Source organism: Octopus bimaculoides, chromosome 13 (assembly GCF_046866305.1).
Source record: "Octopus bimaculoides isolate indiv1 chromosome 13, ASM4686630v1, whole genome shotgun sequence".
Lineage (NCBI taxonomy): Eukaryota > Metazoa > Mollusca > Cephalopoda > Octopoda > Octopodidae > Octopus > Octopus bimaculoides.
Window position 1 is genome coordinate 1,447,072 of NC_142940.1, and position 16,007 is coordinate 1,463,078.

At 35.8% G+C, this 16,007-nt stretch overlaps 3 protein-coding genes across 4 annotated transcripts in view; 1 reads left to right on the forward strand and 2 right to left on the reverse strand.

Moving 5' to 3' along the window:
- The first annotated feature begins 1,729 nt into the window (after nucleotides 1–1,729).
- LOC106868064 (dimethyladenosine transferase 1, mitochondrial) lies at nucleotides 1,730–5,945 on the forward strand. The gene is made up of 4 exons (XM_014913175.3): nucleotides 1,730–2,127; nucleotides 3,282–3,633; nucleotides 4,655–4,808; nucleotides 5,188–5,945. The coding sequence occupies exons 1-4, from the start codon at nucleotides 1,861–1,863 to the stop codon at nucleotides 5,429–5,431; spliced, it is 1,017 nt and encodes a 338-aa protein (XP_014768661.1). The 5' UTR covers nucleotides 1,730–1,860; the 3' UTR covers nucleotides 5,432–5,945.
- A 1,067-nt stretch (nucleotides 5,946–7,012) lies between these two features.
- On the reverse strand, nucleotides 7,013–11,349 carry LOC106868065 (F-box/LRR-repeat protein 12). Of its 2 annotated transcripts, none has more exons than XM_089361386.1 (3): nucleotides 11,149–11,349; nucleotides 8,304–8,467; nucleotides 7,013–7,783 (listed from the first exon to the last, which is right to left on the reverse strand). In XM_089361386.1, exons 1-3 carry the CDS (start codon nucleotides 11,211–11,213, stop codon nucleotides 7,143–7,145), a joined length of 870 nt encoding a protein of 289 aa, XP_089217512.1. In that variant the 5' UTR covers nucleotides 11,214–11,349; the 3' UTR covers nucleotides 7,013–7,142. The 2 variants fall into 2 exon arrangements, with proteins under 2 accessions (XP_089217512.1, XP_014768662.1); XM_014913176.3 differs by lacking the exon at nucleotides 11,149–11,349 and adding an exon at nucleotides 10,316–10,568.
- LOC106868073 (inverted formin-2) overlaps nucleotides 8,372–16,007 on the reverse strand; it is a 35,199-nt gene continuing 27,563 nt past the window's right edge. The window contains exons 17-18 of the transcript XR_016243932.1: nucleotides 12,257–12,412; nucleotides 8,372–8,467 (exon numbers count right to left, since the gene is read on the reverse strand). The gene's annotated coding sequence lies outside the window, so the exon portion shown is untranslated. The remainder of the gene's footprint in view (nucleotides 8,468–12,256; nucleotides 12,413–16,007) is intronic.

Here is a 16,007-nt window from a genome sequence, read left to right on the forward strand (position 1 = left end):
TTGTGTGGTATGATATCAACGAAGTCATATTTGGTATTAAAAATAATTTTTTTTTCGCATGCAAATTTCAGTTCTAATGAGTGCAAGATTTCATTGCACAGCTTCCAGAAATGTGCACCAAATATCTAACAGCATTACTAAAGGTGACTGTGAGGCTGTGGTGCTGGAACAGCCAAGCACTCTTATAAGCATCACCTGATATTTCTGTAACATGAAACACCAACGACAAAAAAAAAAAAAAAAATTCTCTCTCATCGGCTCCGTACCCACGACTGTCTCAAAATACAAGTGAAAAAAAAATAATTCACCACCAGATTTCGGTATTTCGAGGTCTTGTTCTGTTCAGTTACAGACAATGTAGCCTTCACTTCCATCACAGCATGTATAGTAAAGTGAAAAAAAAATCTCTAACCCTATAATGAAGATTAACCTCACCGAAGCATTTCCCATTATCTCACGAGTTCCATAACTGACGGAATATCTACGCTGGTTTGAGCTCGTTTTATAACTTTGTTTCTTCCCACGGTTGCAACCCTCATTCAGTCGATATGCCCATCTCTGAAGACTCTTGAAATCAACAGGCCTATCACATTAACACAGAACTGTGGTGTCGAACAAAATGTTGACTGTTAAGTTACGTCGTGTGTTCAAAACCAACCATCAGTGCCGTTTTAAGGCACGGGCATACTAGGCAATTGCCCAGAAGCCTCGTGTGTTTAGGGGCCCAATTCTAATCTATGCATACTGTGACTTGCAGTCAACAGGGGCCTATAATGCTATTAAAACGACTCTAACTATCAGGGTCGACTTGGATTTTCGAACTTTGAAATCAATGTATTAACTACGTTAATAATGACCTCATGTAAATTTATCTGCTTATAGCATTTTTTCTTTCTTCGTTTTTAAATCGCAATTCCATACTTGGTATGAGACTGATGCAGTGCCTAACAATGAAGCTTACCTCCATATACACGACCTTGTGTCAAAGGAAGAAATTTATTCTGGAAAAATCGAATCAAAGAGATGCAGGAATATTTTAATTACCTAAATATTCAAATCAATTTTACATAGTACAATCAGCAATAGCCACCGTTGCCCTAATTTATTAATGACAAAAATAGAAATAAATAATCTCATGAATTTGCTATATTTTGGAGAAGTTGCTTTAAATTTGCTGAACGTCTTTAGTTGGTTCAAGAATGGTGCTTTAGTCAGAATAACTGGGTCCAAAGAATTCAGAAAACAGTTCAAGTTGAGTTTTATGAAAATACACAAAAAATATAGAGCTTGTGATTAAATTTATTCTTAGGAGTTTTTTTTTTTTTAATTTACAAGGAAAGCATGTTTCGTTTTTTTTTTTCCGAAATATTTTATTCATTTACATAATTACTTCATTTAAAATAAAGAAATGTTTGGTTAATGGGTTGTAAACATTAACCAAATGTTTTCTCTCTCTCTCTCCAGAAAGTATTAGAAAACATCGCAGGTGATAATAAAAAAATGTGATTTCTAACAAATAACACAGCAACAAATTTGTGGGGAAGCTATAGAGAATTTATCGATTCAGTACTTGATCGATACTTATTTAATCGACCTGGAAGGAAGAAAGTTACATTTGATCTCGACTCTATTTGAAGTCGAAACTTAAACAACAGCAACTAAATACTGCTTTTATTCCGACACCTCAACCGATTCTAGATACTAATTTAACAACTTGAAATAAGATAGACAATGACATAAAATAAGTAGGGAAACATTTGCTGTTACACCGGTTCAGTGACTTTTACTTAACTTTCATGTGCGATTTGGACTTCGTAATTATAAAATAATTATTTATATTAATATTAATTACAGTCGAAAATGTCAGCGAAGAAATTACCTCCAATTTTAACTGTGAAAGAAATTCTGCGACTTTATAAAATCCAAGCTCGAAAAAACTTATCTCAGAATTTCCTTTTAGATATGAATATGGTTCGGAAAATAGTTCGGTCAGCTTCTTTTATACAGGATCATCACGTTGTTGAGGTTGGTCCTGGTCCTGGTGGCATTACACAAGCTTTATTAATGGCAAAATGTAAACATCTTACAGTCATTGAGAAAGACTCCCGCTTTATGCCCGCATTAAAGGTGAGTAATGGTGAATTTGGCTAAGTAGTAGTAGTATGGACCCAGGCTGTCCCTGATCTAGTAGACATATAATCAAAAGCGTTCCAGCCGTGACGATCTTTTTTTTTTTTTATACAACGAGGGAGCCTCTATAGCAACCAAAGAAATTCATTGGACCCAGAAAATGTAGTCATAAATATACTGAAAGGCGGGACGATCAGTGTTGGAACGCTTTTCATCATATGTCCTTCGATCAGGATTGATCTGGGCTAAACAACAATACCGTGTTGTTTTGTAAGCCGACAGGATACGATGTAAAGGAGATTTGGCTGCTACTTCTGGCAAATCGAGCGAACACGTCTTCTTAATCCTTTTTGCCCCTTGTGGAGCATAGGGCCTCAACAGTTATTTTCCACTTTTTGCGATCATTGGCTTGTTTCTTGACTGCTTCCCATGTCAAGCCGCTGGTCCTGAGCTCGTCCAAAATGCTCTGCTTCCATGTCTGCTTCGGGCGTCCTCGCTTCCTTTTCCCCTGCGGGGTCCGATCCATCTTCATTTCCTTCGTCTAATCTGAACATGTATGGGCTCCTGGTTGGCCCTTTCCCACAGGTCGGTGTTTGGCACTCTGTCGAACCACTTCAGATGGGGGATCTGCCAGAGACATTTGTTGATGAAGGTCTGGATCTTCTTGTAGTTGCTGCAGGTGGCTCTCCATGTTTCAGAGCCATACAAAAGCACAGATTTTACGTTCGAACTAAATAGGCGAACGCGAAGAGGTTACATATTTACAATTGTGTTCGACAAAATGCTTTAACTTCTCACTAGATCTAATTTTTTAAAATTTTATTTACGGACGAAGTTTGACAGAAGTTGAAAAACTTGTGGCAAAAAACAAAAAAGAAAGAAATGTCAGGAGTCTGGTGGCTGTCAGCATCAACAGAAGTTGTAGAGTGAAGGTCATATTTGGATTAATTTTCCAAATTCTACATTTGAATTTACTTTATTTTCCTGCTGCAGATTCTCGTTTCGTTTGTTTTCATTTTTTGAATTATTATATATCTTTATACTTTCTTTTTACTTGTTTCAGTCGTTTAGAGAGAGAGAGAGCATTTATTATATAAAGTACTTATATAGCAGATGTGTGTGTATATGTATAATTTTTATTCTTATTTCAGATGTTGGCAAATGTTTATGAGAATATGGATATTATTCATGGAGATATTCTGAAATTTGACATGGGAAGACTATTTCCTGAGGAACTAAAAACTCCTTGGGCTTCAAAACCACCCCCAATTCATATCATTGGGAACCTTCCATTTAATGTATCTACTCCTCTGATTATAAGATGGTTGAGGGATATTTCCTACCAAAGAGGAGCTTGGTCTTATGGACGGACACGCCTCACGCTAACATTCCAGAAAGAAGTTGCTGAAAGAATGGTAGCGCTAATAGCAAGTGATGAACGTTGCCGACTCTCTATGATGTGTCAACATTTATGTAATGTCAAACTAAATTTTATTATTCCCGGTAAGGAAACCATTTTGTTTTATAACTATTGGACATTATTTGACAAATTGGTAGAATCAGTTGGGCAGTTTGGTCTGGAATTGGCAGAAATGTTAAAGCGTACAACAAAATGCCTTGTGATATTCATTCCCGCTTTAGACTATAGAACGATATACATGATTGTAAGGATATGAGTAATAGGGGAGTTGTACTCTTATCCCTAAATATTTTTAATCTTGTATAATGATCCTAAGGTAAGTATATCTATATATGTAACCAAAACTCTACACAACGTTTTGGATCAATCAAAAATTTTTTAAATTCCAGTTTTAATAAGAATGTTGTTTGTATTAAGCCCCATAATTCTGAAAAGCCACAACTAAATCCCTCCAATTCTCAGAAGTCACTGCCTCTATTTTTTTTCTGTCTCAATTTTTTAAACTTGTATTCACTTGCCCGTTCATTGTCGTGACAATATTGACACAGCAATTATAAATCTAAACAAATGAAAGGAATATCATTCATTTGTAGAGCAAGGGGAAGAAATTGATGTATTTCTTCTTTTCAACATTCGTTCATTCTATAACTTTCAATCTTTCTTAAAAGTTTATAAAACTGATGTTTTTATTTCTTCCTTTATCATATTTTACTATTTTATACGTTTCAATTTGTATTTAAAAGTTAGGAAAGTATACACTGGACAGTGTCATTCTATACACACACACACATGTATATATACACAAGACAAACTAAGAGAAAACCACCTGGTGGGTAGTGGTTTTTCCTGGTCAGATAATCTTCCAATAAGACCCAGATTTGATTCTAAGTTAAAGCCATTACATTGCAAATTGTCTTTTGAGAAGGCATGAACATCACAACACCATTTTCTTCCTCTGAAAAATAAATAATTGTGCCTAATCTATAACTGAAAAATATTTTCATTGACTTTAAATCATCCAAAACAAATTGATTTCTTCAATCTGTAATGTATTTGAAACATGATTAACAAAAATATATTTTTCTTCTTTCGTTATTTTTATAGGTAAAGTGTTTGTCCCTGCTCCAGAAGTTGATGTTGGAGTTGTCAGTTTTGTTCCTTTAATTGAACCAAAGATTAAGTTACCATTTGAACTGGTGGAGAAAGTGATGAGGCATGTCTTTCATCACAGGAATAAAAAATGTCGTTACGGTATCCGGTATGTAACACAGCTCCTCGTATATGTATGTGTGTGTGCATTGCCTAACCTTTGTGCTTCTCATAAAAACCACTCAGCTCGAGGTGTTGACATTGCTGTCATTTCTGCTGTCAATGGGTTGTACACTTGCTCTGCACCTTTGAAGACATGTGAAATAAGACATTCCTTACTTGACAAATAGGTAAAGGTTAGCAACAAGAAGAGCATCCAGCTGTAACACAATGCCTCAATGATATATCCATCTAACCCATGCTAGCATGGAGAAACGAACATAAAAATGAACACTGAATATGTATGCATGGTATGTGTCAGGGATGATCTGGGATTTCTGCTATTATTGTTACAAGGGAAATAAATCTTTTTTTTTTTTCATTTTCAGAACTCTCTTTCCTAAAGAACACTGGTACTTTGCTGACGAAATTCTAGAGAAGTCTGCCGTTAACCCAGTTTTACCATCATACAATTTATCCATGGAAGAATTAGATAAGATATGCCATGCCTACAACGATATCTGTAAAACTGTTCCTGGTATAATATCTTACGACTACAGAGCAGCACCAGTTGAACGAATCATGAAAGAACAAGAAATTACTTCACTTATACTGGCACAGGGCCATATTTGAAGGGGGATACCATCAGTGTTTGGTCTCTTGTATTTAATACTACCACAAATGGTGGATGGTTGGCGTTTTCCTAAAAATATCTGAAAGAAACTCTGGAGTATCTTTCTATCGCTGTCTTCAAGTTTGTCAGATTTCAGCCCAGTACTGCAATCTGTCGAAACGATCCATTTAAACAATGCTCTGACACAAAGAAAGACTCGACCCAGGTGACATGTCAGATCCTAACAGTTCATCCAAACTGTGATTGACAACATTAACAAGTTGTGGTGGTAGAAATGATTGTTCATTGAAGTAAAAGACCTCACAAATACTTCAGTATTAAATTTTGTTTCATTGTTCTGAGGTTAGCCCTGTCTTTCATCCCACCTATGGTCTATAAATAATAACAGTCATATACTGCTTGGAATTGGTCCAGTGAATTACACCAATTGAGGAATTGGTTTGGTGACCTTCTGCCAACTCAAGGAATCAATGTTGTTACCTTATTTTGTAGAATATATAATTTTTTTAAAGATATTGCCTTTTGTTTCTTCTTTGTTTCACTTCCATTTCTGAGATTGTGTTTTTCACAATTTTAGGGATTCTTGGAGATAAATGTTTACTGTAATTTCATGTTCAGTGAGAATTAAAATCCACCTTACTGCATTTTGGTGTTGATGTAGCTAAAGTAATCCACAACAGATCCCCCTAATTGAAAGTTAAAAGAGCCAGTGACAGGCATAGCTATGCAATTAGCAGCATAAAGCCATCATGTATGTGTTGTGTCCTTCATCAATGTGTGACTTAGCAGTTTGATAAGTAGAGATTAATAAAAATGTTCACCTGGCTGAAATAAGTGCTAGATTCATATGACTGGGCTAAAACCCTTGAAAATGATGCCTGACCATCGCCCACAGTCCAGTGCTAAAACCCAGTAAAAAACTTCTTGGTTTATTATGGATGACTAAAAGTGTGGGTTGAATGGATAGTATTGTATGTTAACTAGATTGATTAAAGAGAAACAAAGAAACATGCAAGTTAACAAAAAAAAATAACATTGTTAAATATTAGATTTTAGAGTAGAACACTAATTATAAGTAAATGAGAAAGAAAGCAGCAGGTGATTCTCGGGTGTAAAGGGTGAATGAAGGCTCTGAAATACTTGACATTTAAAACCAATGTCATCACTAATCTTCTGACTGGTTTGACTTGTGAGAGATTAAAGTTGAACATTTCACTTTATATTCCACCAATCATCACAAAGTTTATCAAGCTTCTACAAGGTTACTTACCTTACTAGAAATAGCAGCAAAATCTTCCTGCAAATTCCGATCCTACTTCTTAATAGCTAGCACATTCGATGATGTAGTCATAAATACACAGTATCTCAAAGACTGGATGGTCACAGTTAAAACATGTTTGATTATAGGGTCTGCCAGATGAAGCTTGACCTAGGGTTAAACAACAACAGTTACAAGCACTACTTGCATGCTTGACCCCTGTATTCTACGATTTATGTTCTTTTGTCCCCTCCACCTTGATATTGGTGACCCTTTCACAAGATTAAAACATGTTTCTGTATTATAAACTGCTTCAATTAAATGTCTGAGTATCTCATGGAAAATTTATTAAGAACATCTCTGAAGAAATATTTACAAGTTTATCAAATATTAAAAGAAAAAAAAATTAAATTTATTAGTTGGTGTCTCTGGAACGTTCTGTTATAAATACTTTAATCCAAGAATTCGGCAAGTTTTGATTGTCTATAAACCAAAACATCTTCCCGGCATTGGCTCAACAGTTCCAGTTCATGAGGATTCAATGTACAATAACTTACATTTATCCATTTCAAAGACTGTTTCTTCCGTAATAATTCTTCCAAACTTTTCCCACTCAACATCGTACAATGAGCAACATTTACATTTTGTAACATGAGTAAGGAATTAGCGATATAATAGATTCCACTGTCGGTACAACTGACCTTTGAAAACTCAAATGTTTCCAAATGTGTCAGGTTATCACACACCGTTTTCAGACCGTTATCTGTCACGCGATAACAATAATTAATGTAAAGTTTTTTTAAGAATCGGAAAGCTGAGATGTCTTTCATATCTAAATCATCCACTCGTGTTGTCATTGACAAATTCAATGTTTGAAGATTAGGAATTTGATTCTGAAGTCCACAAAACCAATTTGGTGTCCACATACAACTTTTAATTGTTAAATGAATTAATGAAGGCATTAACTTGTTACCATCAATATGATGTATATTAACTGATTTTAAACTCAAATTATTGAGATTGGGACATTTGTTACGCAAATCTTCCAGAACTTTGTTAGAAATAACTTTACAATTCCATTTGATGGGACGTCCTGCAAGAAAAAAAAAACAAAGAACATCATTAAAATATCAAAACATCATTTTCCTCTACTGACAGAATCACAAGAGAATCTAGGAATGGTCCTATCTTTGAAAGAAATCTATAATTGAATTCAGGAATGGCATCTGGATGGAATACTGCCTCCAGAAATTTCATTCAACCAAAGTCAGCATGGGAAAAAAAATCTCATTCAACCAAAGTCAGCATGGGAAAAAAATATAGACATCAAAATGACGATGATATAATAATTTATCCAGGCACTGAGGAGGTTGCTTAACCCCAGCACACCTAAGATTAACCCTTTAACATTTAATCCAACCATTCTATTTTCCATGCTGGCATGGGTTAGACAGTTTGACAGGAGCTGTCCAGACTCCAATTGTCTGTTTTAGTTTGATTTCTACAGATGGATGCCCTTTCTAACACCAACCACTTTACAGAGTGTGCTGGGTGCTTTTTATGTGCCACCAGCAGGATTACAAAAATATATCAAATAAAAGTGACAAACTTACTAGAATTTCTTCGGAATCCTTGCAGTTTCAGGCATTGAAGTGAACTTTGAAAATGTGCTTTCATTAAGATTTTCAGAGCTTTTAAATCACAAGAATAACTTCTGATGTCAACTGTTCGCCACAAAACAGGGTCGTTAGCAATTTTCTTCCATCTTCTGCACACACTTCAATAAAAGAACAGAAAATAACTATAGGGAAATGTCTTTTACAGTTTATATTCTAGGATACATCAACAATCTACAAGTAACATTTTTACAAAAAAAAAAAAAAAATGAATATCTTTGTTTATGTATTGTTGACAAGAAAACTGTTAGAGGAACCCTTAGCAAAGAACAAACTAGAAGCATTTGTCAGCCAGGTATATCTCTTGACAAGGTCCAACTTATGGTTTGTATGAACTTCCAGAAAATGTATGGTGTTAAATATAGTTTACATGAGTTCAATAAATATTTTAAAAAACATCTAGGCGACAGAAAGGTGTTCCAGCCATAAAACCCACAAATACAATGAAAGAAAATTGGCGATTTTCTCTGCTGTTGTGTTGAAGCAGTGAGACGCTGGGAGATCCATTTCAACGATGACAACCCATGGAAAAATAGACGTAAAATATTAATGATGAGTGATGACGACGAGTTAAAAAAAAAAACAACCTGTAATTAACCTTCCGTTCTTCTTTTAGTCCGTGGGCTATGCGAATCTATATGTATAAGTGTGTGTTTTACAAATAGAATAAAATATATATTCAAAGAGTTACCATCCTGAGATAAACTTCGTAATAAGCAACACAGATTCTAAACAGTTTGACATAATCATATTCACTCCATTTCTGACAACAAACATCAAAATATTTCCTATGGCAAATAAATTGGCCACGTAATAAGAATTTCTTCAGTAGTCGCCAAAGAAACTGTCCCCAACTCTGCTGAAAAAGATTTCTTTATTTGAAAGGGGAAGCCATATATGCCACAAATTCTCTAGACGTCGGAAGTGTCTGTTCAATGGAAGAAGCCAATACTGCCGTTTATTGAATTAACAATTATTTGCAACTTGGGCAGAAGGCCAGACATTTTTGTAAGAGGAGTTTGCTTAATTTAACTGATTCTATCTATTTTACTGACCCCACCACCCTCGCCCACAAAATGAAAGTAGTATCGACATTGCCAGGATTTGAACCCAAACTTGTAAAACGAACAACGTTACCAACAACATTCAAGCATGAACGGAAAATTTATCTGACGACGATAAATCTAATGCTGTAGTAATTACTTCACCACAAGTTTATTTTAATAAATTAATTTTTAAAAAACCACCTTGACATTTGGCACAGAAACGGATCGACAGGAGTCACTTCCCGGTTACTCGACCTGCAAGAAATAGCAGTCAACAATCCCTCAAATCACAACAAACTATTTTAAATAAAATATAACCGATGGAACAGAGCGAGGGTCATTATTACAAAAGACGGATTCTGTGCAGTTTCTGAGAAATTCCGGCATTTAACTCGTAAATGAACGATTCATTAGTGACAGCTATATTAAATCCCAAAATACTGACCATATTCAAGAAGTTCCATCCTTATTAAATATATTTTTTTATATACAATTATATTTTATATTTAATAAACGTTTTGTTTTTAGATATTTAATGATGTTCGTGTTTAGTTATTATGGTTTCTGTTTGGATTTTATTTTGAGTTTACAGTTGTAATAGGAAGGATCGCCAAATGTATGTGCTTGTACTTTTTATATATATATACACACACACAAATAGATAGATAGATAAACAGGTGTGTGTCTGTGGTCGTACTTTATGAGTGTGCTTTGTGTATACATGTGTGTTTTATATTTGTGTGGTTTCTATACGCGTGTGTGCATAGCTTTATATGATGTAAGAGTAAATGGCTAAGAAGAGTCTTTTGACACAACATGAAAGAAGACAGGGGACAAAAAAAGATGGTGAGAAATATAAAAAAAAAACTGAGAAAGAAATAATTAACCCCAAAACAAACTCACGCTGCACAAATACACAGGGATTTGACGGGTAGATTCTGAAAGATCATGAGAATCAAGGAATCGGGAAGCCATGCAAAGAGACATGGTTCCGATGCCATGACCATTTAAAAGAAGTCAATCAGCTGAGAAAAATGGAATGTAAACAGTTTGGCAGAAGCTAAACACCAACAACACATGGTCACACTTCCAACACGGTTTCCTCTTCTCTGCAAGAATTACGTCCAAACGAGAATTCATTTATCCATTCTATTATTCATATATTCCATAAAATACTTTTTTTAATTTTTATTTTAATAATTTCGTTTTAAACTTTTGAAGCTAAATTATCTCTGTTTTTATTTCTTTAATTTAAATTTCTGCAATTAATAAAAGATAATAATAATTCGGTGTTAATTAACAACTTCCGGTTAACTTGTGTCATGGTAAATGTTGGCAAGAGTGTTTAATTATTCGTTATTGTTTCGTCCCCAGGTCAACTCTGAACGAACAGATCTATAATGGAAAGTGTCCCAGTACATCAATGAGTTCGTCCATTGTCCAATATAACCTTTATTTAAAGACGGTAGCCTGCGATCTGTGGGAGATTGGGCTATTTTTTAGCAACCGTTTTATGGTTTAGCCCCTGGTAAACTCTTAACAGGGCTATGCTTAAAAGCAATACACCCACGACCATCCCTGCTTGTGCTTTTTTTTCAGTATTATATATAACCCAGACATAATCAATGCCTCCTTTCTTAATATGGTAGGATGTAATTTAAGAGAAATCTGGCTGCTATTTCTAACAGGTCGAACATCCGCGTAACATCATAGCAAGTGCTCACATCTTTACAAACCTTCTTCGACGTGGAGAAACGGATACATTGCCTACACTCTCCTTCGTATACCTTTTCTTCTGCATCTCCAGAGCTCATTGGTGGCATTATACTTCCACCCATGCCTACCTCATACATTTGTTTCCTCACTCCATCTCAGATTCCGATCTAACCATTATACCAATGCTTCTTCTCTGGAATATCCTCTCACTGGCGGTCATCCTTCACCCGCACTGTCCCCTGCAGTCCGACCACACCAACCTCCCCACGTCTTCGATGTCCGACGGACGCAGTTCCTTTCCTCTGACGAAACTTATTAAGTAAATAAACCTTTGAAGAGAAGGGACAGGCATTGAATAATAGAGATAAACACCTTTAAGTTGACGATAGACTGGAACAAGACTCTGTATTATATAGGTTTCCCTACACACCAAGGTCGACTTTGCCATTCATCCTTTTGGGTGGGTGGAGGGGTCGATGAAATAAGTACAAGTGGAACACAGGTCAATGCAATGAAACTCTTCCCATAGACAAAAATTGCTGGTCTTGTGCAGAAATTAGAAATCATTATTATGGTGTGGGGCTGGCAGAGTTGTTAGCTTGCCAGGCGAAATGTTTAGCGGCCTTTTTTCCGTCTTTACGTTCTGAGTTCGAATTCCGCCAAGGTCGATTTTTACCTTTCATTCTTTTGGGGATGGATAAATTAAGCACCAGTTCAAATTCTGCTGAGGTCGACTTTGCCTTTCATCCTTTTGGGGGTTGATAGATTAAGTACTAGTTGCATACTGAGGTTGATCTAATCGACTGGCCCCTTTTTATTTTTATTATTATTTGTAGTAGAAATAGAGTCACTAAAAGCTTGCATCTTCAGATTTATTAGTAAAACATCTTTGTTGGTTCAATAATTTCTATGTTAATGTACAATTTCCACACTAATGCAAAAAGTGTGTGGGTGTGTAGACACACACAGTCACATTGGTTCAGGCTTATGATGATCACCTTGCAACAACATTGATTTGGGTTCAATTCCATGGAATGGATTTGGTAGACAAAAATAAAAGAAGTCTGTTGCTTGCACACACACACACACACACACACACACACAGAATTTGCAAATATGGCCTGATACCTTGTGTCATGTGTTTGCTAATTGCTTTAAATGCATAACATCATTGCACACAGTCAAGAGTTCAAGCCTTGGTTGTGCCCCTGAGTAAAGTATGTGTATATTCTGGTTTGGTGCCACTCCTGTTCTTTATAGCTGAGCAGTTAAGTACAGACTCACCTGTAAGAAAAGAGAAGAAAAAAACTGTCCCAACAACTAAATGGACCCCAGCCCAACACAAACATGGAATAATAAAGATAAAAATAGAATAAGATGACAAAATAAAGTAAACAGCAAATGTTTATTTATCAGAAGCATAAATATTATCAAACATTAATAAACTGACATCAGCAATAATATAAAACTACAACAAATAACGATTCATATAAAACTACAAAGTAAGACATTAGACAGCACAATATATATATATATATATATACACACACACACACACACATATATATAAAGATATATCAACCAAGATGGGGAGTGAAAGACATAATGATATGTACAGTAAGACATAAGTATATAGACAAGATATAACTACACACACACACACACACATATATAATGACAATTACAAAGTAAATCATATACACAATATATCCAGAAAGACATAATGTGTGTGTTATACACACACACATAAATAGAGAGAGTTCCGAAACTGAAAAACCAACCATTATTCACGACTGAATTTCACATAACCAATCAGAAGACAGAAATGAACTGAAATATATTGGAACAAAACATTATATTGCTCCAGAAGATCATTTATATGTTATGACTGGTTCCATGAAACTCAAAGTAATGGTTTTACAAAGTTTTCCAGTTTCAACAAGACTGCATTTTACTTTTGGGTCTTTAAGCATCATTTTCTCCATCTTGTTTTGCACTTATGAAACCCCCTATACTGCCTCCCCCTCTACTATATACACAAAAACACACACACACTTATAATATATATATAAGTTATTTTCAACTTGCAAGCTGTTTCATTTGAAAATCAATACAACTAAATCTTGATTCTTGAGAGTATCCAAAACAACTGACAGTTCTTCAGAGTGGAAGAGATAGTGGTCAACTTCTGGTAATGCAGGGACATAAGTCTGGAGAGGAGGGGGAAAGAAGACCCATTCAGCTGAAGGGGAAGACTATATACACCCTGTCGCACATTTATACATCTATACCCATAAACAAGTGTATAAAATTACAGAAACTGAAGACGGAGAAATAGATACACAGAGTTGAGGAGAATCAAGGAATGGGCACACGTGCCTTGATATACACACATGCACTCACTCATCTACATATAAACAGACACACCTGCACACACACTCACACTTCTACTCAGGCATGTATACACACACACACACACACTTGACAGACAGACAGACATGTATACACATACAAACACCTCTACAGACAGCCATGTATGTTATACACACAAATGCACAGAATACAAAATGAAAATGATTGAAAACACACAGAAAGAACTCAATACAATAAATAAGGTGTTTAAGGAGAAAGGGAGGAAGAGAGAAAATAGGAAGCGTATTGTCAAAAATTGGAGAAGAGACAGGTAAAGATGAGAAGTTATGGGAGGTGAGGTGATTATCATGTGATGAAGATGAAAATAGGTGCTGAGATTAAACATGGAGGTACTTTTGTCATGGTGTGTAGCAGCCATGTGGCAAAATGCATGTGTGTAACTGGTTGCAGGGAAGGGTGTGTGTGATGTTGTATGAAGTGGTGTACAATATGAATTGCACTGTGTGTGTATGCACGAGTGATTTTATAGCATATATGAATTGTATTGTCTGACTTGTTGCCAAGTTAGATGATTTTGAGATGTTTTCCAAATTTATTGGACAGTAAGCAGAAATTAAATTGCAGAGGAAAGAGTTAAGTGAATAGATAAAGGGTTTGTGGAAGTCTGTAATGTAGAAGATGAGGGGGTTAGGTATTGTGAGGGTGGTGGGGTTAGAAAAGAAAGGGAGCAGAGGGCAGAGAGTTTAGCTCAAGTGATCTCACACACACACACGTAGACTGGTCTCAAATAGGATAAAGGGACTGAATTGACCAGGGCTCAGTGTCCAGTAGCATGGTCAAGAGTCAAAGTCCCTAAAGCAATCAGGTTGATGGATAGTGGTCCATGGAGGGAGGATGGAAGAGGCATGAGTGGTGGTGATGGATGCAGGAAAAATAATCTATTATACAGATGGAAGGAGAACAGTGTTAGCAGGTCTGTGAGATGAGTGGAGACAGGTTGCAAGAGGCAGAAACCAGAGGATAGAGGGTGTCAAATATATAGAAAATAAAATAAAACATGAAAAAAAAATCTGTACAACCATAACATACAGACAGAGAGCCATTCATACCTAAATGTATAGCAACAGATGCACACATGAACAGATATGCAATTACACACACACACAGACAAGATAGACAACAGACTTAATGAAACTATTGGGTGTTTTAGAACAGAGTCCTGATGTGTAGATTCTAGTCTTGGTGGTTGTATGTGTGTATCTGTAGATGTGTGTGGGGGTATTTCTGAATGAGATGATGGGTATGTGTGTGTATTGATGAATATGTTCATGTTTAAGTGAAGGGTGGCTGGGGCCCAAAGTAAAGACAAAAAAAAAAAAAAATGGAGCAATATCTGCAGCATTTACCTGCCCTAAGGTTAATGAAGTTCAGATGTTAAGAAGTTGGAAGTACCTGTATGCTTTAAAGCAATGGGTTCACAAAATTTATCTGCAATAAATCGGTTTTACTTCTACAATACTCAAAATATTAAAATTTTGTTTTTATAAAATTCCAAATAATATTTAATCATAAAGATATAATAGGATTTTTTTTTACACAAGTGAGGGTCCAGGAGGGTCAAGTAGAAATCAAAAGGTTCCACGGGTTAAAAATTATTGGGAATCACTGCTTTAAAGGTTTTGTGTGGATAGCATATATTCTTTTCGGTGCTTATTTAATAGCTTGGGTCATTTGGTTTTTTCCCCTTGTGTATCCCAATGGTGCATAAATTACACGGACAGTGGTCACTAGAATAAGCTTTTGCATTAGCCATTTGTTCCCAATTTAATTTACATTAAAGTACCCAGATGTATTTTGACAGTTATTTCTACCAGTGTTGCAAAAGAGTGTGTGTGTGTGTGTGTGTGTGTGTGTTGTAAAGAGGTGGAAATTTGTCATATCATTCCCGTCCATACTGTGGGGAGGGGGCAATCCCTTGTTAATGCTATCATTGCAGTATGGATAGACAGATATCAAGATGAAGGTAAGTGAGTGCATATTTGTATGTTGATGTGTGTGTTCTTTGGTTCTCCTTAATTCTGGGCATCGATTTGTCTTCAGCTTCTGCAATACATATACACGTGTATATGGGTGTATATAATAAATGCTTGGCAAGGTGTAAATAGTCAGCCCCTTTTGCTGGATGGAACTCCTTCCTCACTCCTCCGAAGACCTTCTGCCCAAGCATTACCAAAAACTGACCAGTACTCTTTCCCCTTAACACGAATTAAGGCCAGAAGGAGCACCATCAGTTACATCTGATACTCTGAAGAATTTGGATACAGCCGTTACTGGTCTCCAGATGAAACCATGAAACCCCTGGCAAATGGTAACGATGTGTGTGCGCATTTCTATGTATGTATGCATAAATATATATTTAATGATAAGAGCCTGTTGTTTCAAGTTTCATATCTACTTAAAAGGGAAAAAAAAGTCATCTTCACCCAACCGACAAACCCATGTTCTG